At 45.3% G+C, this 7,514-nt stretch overlaps 1 protein-coding gene across 1 annotated transcript in view; it reads right to left on the bottom strand.

Annotated features, from left to right (window-relative positions):
* Positions 1-5,655: 5,655 nt before the first annotated feature.
* The window catches only part of LOC119362709 (translation initiation factor IF-2-like), a 9,191-nt gene continuing 7,332 nt past the window's right edge, over positions 5,656-7,514 (bottom strand). The window contains exon 4 of the mRNA XM_037627954.1: positions 5,656-6,526. Within this exon, the coding sequence (XP_037483851.1) occupies positions 6,296-6,526 (231 nt within the window). The 3' untranslated portion in view covers positions 5,656-6,295. The remainder of the gene's footprint in view (positions 6,527-7,514) is intronic.

Below are 7,514 nucleotides of genomic sequence, written 5' to 3'. Positions count from 1 at the left end.
GGGGACCTCGAGGTGGAAGAATCCCAACCCCTCGATCCCGTTCCCGTACATCATGAGTTCCGACACCATCGGTCTATCCGGGCACAGGAGAGCGGGGTGGCCAGGGTCCTTGCAGAGGTAGCAGCACTGGGGATTGACACAGTTGACTTGCGAATGTCCCCTCACCCCACAGTTGAAGCAGGGAGGGCGAGGAAGACCCGAGACGGGTCCGGGTGTGGTGGAGGAGCCCGGAACCGTGGAAGGGGGCACGGGCGGAGCGCCGCGAACACCCCGCCGCTTCTTCTTCTTGGCTGGCCCGGAACGACCGCGGGCGGTACCACCACCAGAGGCAAGGGCCGGCACCGAAGCCACGGGGGCGGTGGCGTGAGGAGGCACGTAGCGGCGGGGTGCCGGAGTAGGGAGGATCCCATCCCGTGGACGGGGAGGGCTGGGGCGCGCCGACCGGGATGGGGAAGGAGAACGCCCACGCCGAGGCGGAGGAGAAAGGGATCTCCGGCGAGACCGCCAATCCCCCGAGGAGGCCGGCCGAGGTGATCGGGACCGGCCCCGGTCATCCCGACGCGCGGGCGAACGGCGGCCATCCCGGAGCTCGTGAAGCTCCCGCCGGAGCTCCTCCTCGCGCCGGAGGGCGTCCGGAGAGGGGCGGGAGCTCTCGCGCTGGAGCTCACCCGCCTTCCGCTTGGCGCGGGGTGCGCCGTCCGCCCAGTCGCGCGGCATGGGGGGCCGCGGCGGGGGGGAGGCGGCGGAGGCGAGGGAGGAGGGGAGGGCGAGGAAGGGGGGCCGGCCGGACGGGGGGCGGAGGGCGCAGCCGGGGTCGTGAGAGATGCGTCGGGAGGAGGCAGGGGGGAGGACGAGGAGGCGGCACAGGAGGGAGGTGGACGAGGAAGGCCGCACGGGAGCACCTAGCAAAATAGGTGGTGGAGGAGGATGTCATTTTAACACCATCTTTTCCTATAATTATCATGAATACAAAATACCATCACCTAGCAATCACATCTCCTCCCGAGCACGACATCCCCCGCGCCAAAACCTACTAGTTATCTTTAGTTCTCGAGCGAAGTAATCACAGCCCAGCTGCTTTCATTCAAAATCTTTCTGCGCGAAAATGATTTTATTCATTTAATGGACATGGTTGCTGGCCTGTTCCAAGTTCCAACTCGAGAATGGTTGATTGATTTTGTATATTCATTATTCATCAGTCTAATCAAACAACTTAGCTAGTTCGATGAGATTAGGAATGAGCACCAAAAGAAAAACGTTCTGAAGGAAAAACACATAAGAAAAACAACTGACTTCAGAATGGTCCAGAAAGAAGTTCAGAAAGATCTTGGAAATTGAAGACGTAAAGAAGTTCAGAATATGTTTTTAGACGTAAAGAAGTTCAAAATATGTTTGTATATGTAAAGAAGTTCATAAAGATCTTGGAAATTGTTTCGTCATTCAACACTCAGCAGAAAAATGCAGCAGAACTGCAGAAAAAGGCTTTTTTCGTCACTGAACACACAACACAAAAAATGCAGCAGGAAATTACTTCCCGCCCGAGAAAAAAACATGATCCACAGGAGAAGCTTCCACATATACGTTCCCCATGCATGCATGATGAAGAACAGTAGCAAAGAGCTCGCAAAAAAACAGTAGCAAAGAATTGACCAACAATGCAATATTACCTCTGTACTGACATACTTATCATTTAGTTTCAGTTTAATGATGAATATGCAGTACTCGTTCATTTTCTCGTGGGAAAAAAATAACGTCATTATAATTGTTTTTGTAAAGACCAACTTAACACGGGTAAATGTGCCAACAGAGGAAACTGAAAGCAGCATGTCAATGCCTGATGGCAAATCTGTAGACTGGCTATTTAAAAAAACTGTAGATGCCATATGGATTCATAGAAATTGTTCAGGATGCACACATCTTGGCAGCATTCTTGCTTGCAGAGAAAAATATATTTAAAAAAGAAATTATGTCTTCTAGAATGATTCGGCATTCGAGCATGCAAAAGTTCCAACAAGATTATCATTTGCTGTCTCCCATGGGTGTAATTCAGTTTTCATGCACTGCAAATGCAAGCACTGCATATTCAGGGTCCAGAATATGAATCACCTGATAGGTGATAACAAAGTTTTAAATATCATTAGGTTCTTCTGAGCATGTTGTCGCTCCTTGATTGTCTTCAGTTGATCCATTTCCAGTGCTGCATTAGGCAGTCCGATGTTACAAAAACAGGAAGACCACACTCCAATCTTCTGTCTAGGACCCAAGTTGTTGTACTGCAATTAAATGGCGTGATATTTCTGTAACCGCGAATTTAGCACGTCGCCCAAGGGCGAGTGCTGAAAGATATCCGCGGAGGTAAACTCCATGATCGGTGCCCAATCAGGTTAGATAGGCACGAATGCGCGCGGTTTGGAGCCTATGGCTGGAGACGAGTCCGAGGGTCCGATGACACAGACCTCATTAGAGGCGAAGTCTGTGTTCGGCTCTATCGCCGATGAGTGTGCGGCCTTCGTGGCGGGTCTATCCACCAGTCCTCGGATGGCACGATCTGCTCCGGATCTAAGGCCAGGGCAGCTGCAGGTGCGTTCTCTTGAACGTCGTCCGATGGCAGATCTAAGTCATGCTCATCGTGATTGTACGGCACACCTGTCATGGGCTCGAATCTGTCGAAGATCAAGTCTCCGCGGATGTCAGCAGTGTAGTTCAGGCTTGCAAACCTAACCTGATGGCCAGGGGCATAGCTATCGATCTGCTCCAGATGACCAAGCGAGTTGGCCCGCAGTGCGAAGCCGCTAAATACGAAGATCTGTCCGGGGAGGAAAACCTCACCCTGGATCGCATCATTGTGGATGATTGAAGGAGCCATCAAGCCTTATTGTGACGGCACAGTGGAACTCTCAATGAAAGCACCAATGTCGGTGTCAAAACTGGCGGATCTCGAGTAGGGGGTCCCGAACTGTGCGTCTAAGGCTAATGGTAACAGGAGGCGGGGGACACAATGTTTACCCAGGTTCGGGCCCTCTCTATGGAGGTAATACCCTACTTCCTGCTTGATTGATCTTGATGATATGAGTGTTACAAGAGTTGATCTACCACGAGATAGTAGAGGCTAAACCCAAGAAGTTAGCCTATGATTATGATTGTTCTCGTCCTACGAACTAAACCCTCCGGTTTATATAGACACCGAAGGGGGCTAGGGTTACACAAAGTCGGTTACAAAGAAGGAAATCTACATATCCGAATTGCCAAGCTTGCCCTCCATGCAAAGGAGAGTCCCACTCGGACATGGGACGAAGTCATCAATCTTGTATCTTCATAGTCCAACAGTCCGGCACAAGTACATAGTCCGGCTATCCGAGGACCCCCTAATCCAGGACTCCCTCAGTCATGGCGATGGTGGTGGGGTCCTCGAGGTGGCCAGGACAAGTGAGGCGAAGGCGACGGCCTAGTGATCTAGCAAGGGCGCGGGGTCGTCGGGGCGGCAGCTTCGGCGAGACCTAGGCGACCAAAACGTGTCAAAAAGATGCGCAAAGAGCCGGGAATTCGTTTGACGAAGAAAATGGGCCCGAGGTCGCTTATGGGCGTCGGAAAGCTCCAGCAAGTTCGGCTCGGCCGGCGAGATCCCAGTGGCGACGGCGCAGGGTAGGAGCGGCGTGGGACGATGCGGGAAGGCGAGATGAGAAGTGGGGGTCGCGGGGCATTTATAGGCGCGACTAGGGGCTCGAGGAGCAGCGGGATAACCCTCATCCCGGGGGTAGAGCGCGACGGTGGTTGCGAGCGGGCGCGGTGCGGTGCTCATCCGAGTGGGGCCAGCGGGAGGTTGGAGGCGATGGGCGGGGCCCACTTTCGGCGAGTGAGGGAGAGAGAGGTGAGAGCGGGCGGCCGGCTCGAAGGCCAGTCAGACAAGGGGCTGGCCTTGGGCCGCTTTCGGCCGAGCGGGCCGGTCGGCTGGCGCGGTGCTTGGGCCTGCTAGCGTGCGTGTGTTTTGTTTTTTTCCTTTACAAAAAACATTTTGAGGTCCAAAACAACACCGAACTAATTTATAAAAATACCATAATAATTTTAAAATCATTATAGAATAAATAGAGCATAGTGAACATTATCTAAGCACAATTTTTTCTAAAATAATTTCCTAATGCAATTAATGCACTTTTGGCAAATAAAATAAATACCAAATAAACTCCAAAACTCCAAATAATATTCTAATGAATTTCCCAACTCTTTTATAATTGAGGAAGTAATCTCATCCCCTCTCTTTTATTTTTTTCACGATTGGAAAAATTATTTAAATATTCCAGAAAAATTCCAAAATGCAATAAAATATGATATGCATTGATGATTCTATTTAACATCCAAATTTAATAAAAACTGGGATGTTACATCCAGCTGTCCAGCTCCATGTGCTTTCACTCAAAATCTTTCTGGGCGAAAGTGATTTTATTCATCTTTTTGTGTTCATTCAATGGACATGGTTGTTGGCATGTTCCAACTCAGAATGGTTGATTGATTTTGTATGTTCATTATTCATCAGTCTAATCAAGCAACTTAGCTAGTTCGATGAGGTTAGGAAGGAACACCAAAAGAAAAACGTTCTGAAGGAATAACACACAAGAAAAACAACTGACTTCAGAGTTCAGAATGGACCAGAAAGAAGTTCAGAAAGATCTTGGAAAATGTAGATGTAAATAAGTTCAGAATATGTTTGTATATGTAAATAAGTTCAAAAATGTTTGTATACGTAAAGAAGTTCAGTAAGATCTTGGAAATTGTTTCATCATTCAACACTCATCAGAAAAATACAGCAGAACTACAGAAAAAGGCATTTTTTCGTCACTGAACGCATAATGGAAAAAATGCAGCAGGAAACTAGTACTTTCTGTCCGAGAAAAAAAACACGGGTAAATGTGCTAACAGAGCAAACTGAAAGCAGCATGCTCTGTACCACATTTGCATATGGATTCAGAGCTAACAGATCTTGGCAGCATTCTTGCTTGAAGAGAAAATATAATTAAAAAAGATATTATGTCTTCTAGAATGATTTGGCATTTGAGCATGCAAAGGTTCCAACAAAATTATTATTGTCTTAATATGCCTAAAATTCAGTTTTCATGCACTACAAATGCAAGCACTGCATATTCAGGGTCCAGAATATGAATCACCTGATAGGTGATAGCAAAGTTTTAAATATCATCAGGTTGCTTGGTGAAGATGTTAGGATGGACGGTGGAATTTGTAATATTCAAATGAACAGGAAAATTTCTGAAGGAGCCAGAGAACATAAGACTGCTGTTGCACTAAAACCTTTTTCACATTCTTGACATTTGTAACCCAAGTGAAAAGCTAACATGATCTGAGAAAAACCCAACCTATTTGCCAAACAGCTGCAACCTTTTTCACATTCTTGACAATCAGATTGATGTATCTATAACCACAAACTCGCCCAAACATGTCCATGCGCTTCACAACTCAACAAAGGATTGTGAAATCATAGGTGAATCCATCGGATCGTACCTCGTGTACATACTTTTCTGACAAGAGCAGTGGAGTGTTTCAAGACGCATAGAAACATAAAAAAATACAGAGTTACTCAAATGCTCTGCTCAAATTCAGCCCAACAATTTTTCATTCATATCTGAAAACTGATTACAGTATGACTTGGTAGTCGGTACATCAAGGACTTGATAGTCGGTACATTGAGGACTTGCTTAGCTCAAAGCTTCACCCACACATACACACAAGAGTTCACTAACCAATGTTACTCGTCGGAAACTGCAACTTAACTCACCATGATGCCAATGCCTAAGAATCCAAGTCAGCCAAGATTAATTTTACAGGAGAGTCAGCATAGTCTCCAAATGCTAGGCAGCTCACAAGATTACGTGTGTATCGACAAGTTCAATTCTACTCCTTTTTTCCTGCTACAAGCCGGGTAGCAAACGGGCGTTTTAGATTTTGCGGCGAGTGCGTTTTACGCTCTGTCTCGTGCCGGAATTGCAGTACATGAGTTTCCTTTTTAGGCTCATCTGCTTACTTTGATTTATTGAAAATGCCCTTTATTTACTTAAACCCTTAACTTAGGACCAGGTATGGATGCAGTGGTAACTATGTCGTACACATCTTAACAAGGTTTTTGCTGCCTAGACTAGATGGAGACTCTGCTGACACTCTAGTAAAATTACTAATGACTGAACGGGATTCAAAGAACACTAGAAATCTTGGTAAGCAAGTGCAGAACCTAGAGATGCAAAGATTAAATGAAACTTATGTGTGCATGGTTTAGGAAGCAACTAAAATACTAGGGAAGGCGTAATACCACTAGACGTAGCCAAGGAATTGGTTGCTTCATTGGTGCTGCAACAGCAATGACAGGCAATGGCGATTGGTTTTGCTTCGGAACCTTGCAGCTGAGCTCCCCCATCCCCCTTCTTGCGCGCAGAGTTGAAGCTGCTGGAGTCATCTTCTTCACAGCAGTGGCAGGGGCAGGCAGTGGTGTAGAGCCGACGAAAGAGCAAGCCTTGGAAGCGACCTGACACTGGTGGAAAAACAGGCTTCCGTCCAGCCCCATAAGTCGCGAAGCTGTAGGAACCGCGACTAATGGGACCTTTAGTCGCGGTTCTGGAGGTGAACCGCGACCAAAGGCCTGGGCCCAGGGCGCTCGGTGGCCAGCTGGCGCACGTGAGGGTCTTTAGTCGCGGTTGGCCAGGACAACCGCGACTAAAGGCCTTCGGGCACCTTTAGTCACGGTTTGCCAGGCCAACCGCAACTAAAGCCCCTCCCCTATATATACCCATCCAGCAGCCAACACTTAGCCATTTGGAGCCATTCTCTTCACAAGTGGGTGTAGGTTTGCTTTTGGTTCCTCTTATGCACATAAGGTGTTTGATGAATTGAATTAGTTTTATTTTTCTGAATTTTTTGATATATTATTTGTATTTTTAACATTTTGAATTGAATTTGTTTTATTTTTCTGAATTTTTTGATATATTATTTGTATTTTTAACATTTTGAATTGAATTAGTTTTATTTTTCTTAATTTTTTGATATATTATTTGTATTTTTAGAATTTTGAATTGAATTAGTTTTATTTTTCTGAATTTTTTGATATATTATTTGTATTTTTAGAATTTTGAATTGAATTAGTTTTATTTTTCTGAATTTTTTGATATATTATTTGTATTTTTAACATTTTGAATTGAATTAGTTTTTTTTTCTGAATTTTTTGATATATTATTTGTATTTTTAACATATTGAATTGAATTAGTTCTATTTTTCTTAATTTTTTGATATATTATTTGTATTTTTAACATATTGAATTGAATTAGTTTTATTTTTCTTAATTTTTTGATATATTATTTGTATTTTTAGAATTTTGAATTGAATTAGTTTTATTTTTCTGAATTTTTTGATATATTATTTGTATTTTTAAGATTTTGAAAAAGAAAAAGTATTTGGAAAATACCTTTAGTCGCGGTTGGCCTGCCCAACCGCGACTAAAGGTGGTTGCGCGCGGGAAC

This window comes from Triticum dicoccoides, chromosome 2B, assembly GCF_002162155.2.
Source record: "Triticum dicoccoides isolate Atlit2015 ecotype Zavitan chromosome 2B, WEW_v2.0, whole genome shotgun sequence".
Lineage (NCBI taxonomy): Eukaryota > Viridiplantae > Streptophyta > Magnoliopsida > Poales > Poaceae > Triticum > Triticum dicoccoides.
Note: the sequence above shows the minus strand (reverse complement) of the source record. Positions and strands in the feature narration are given on the sequence as shown.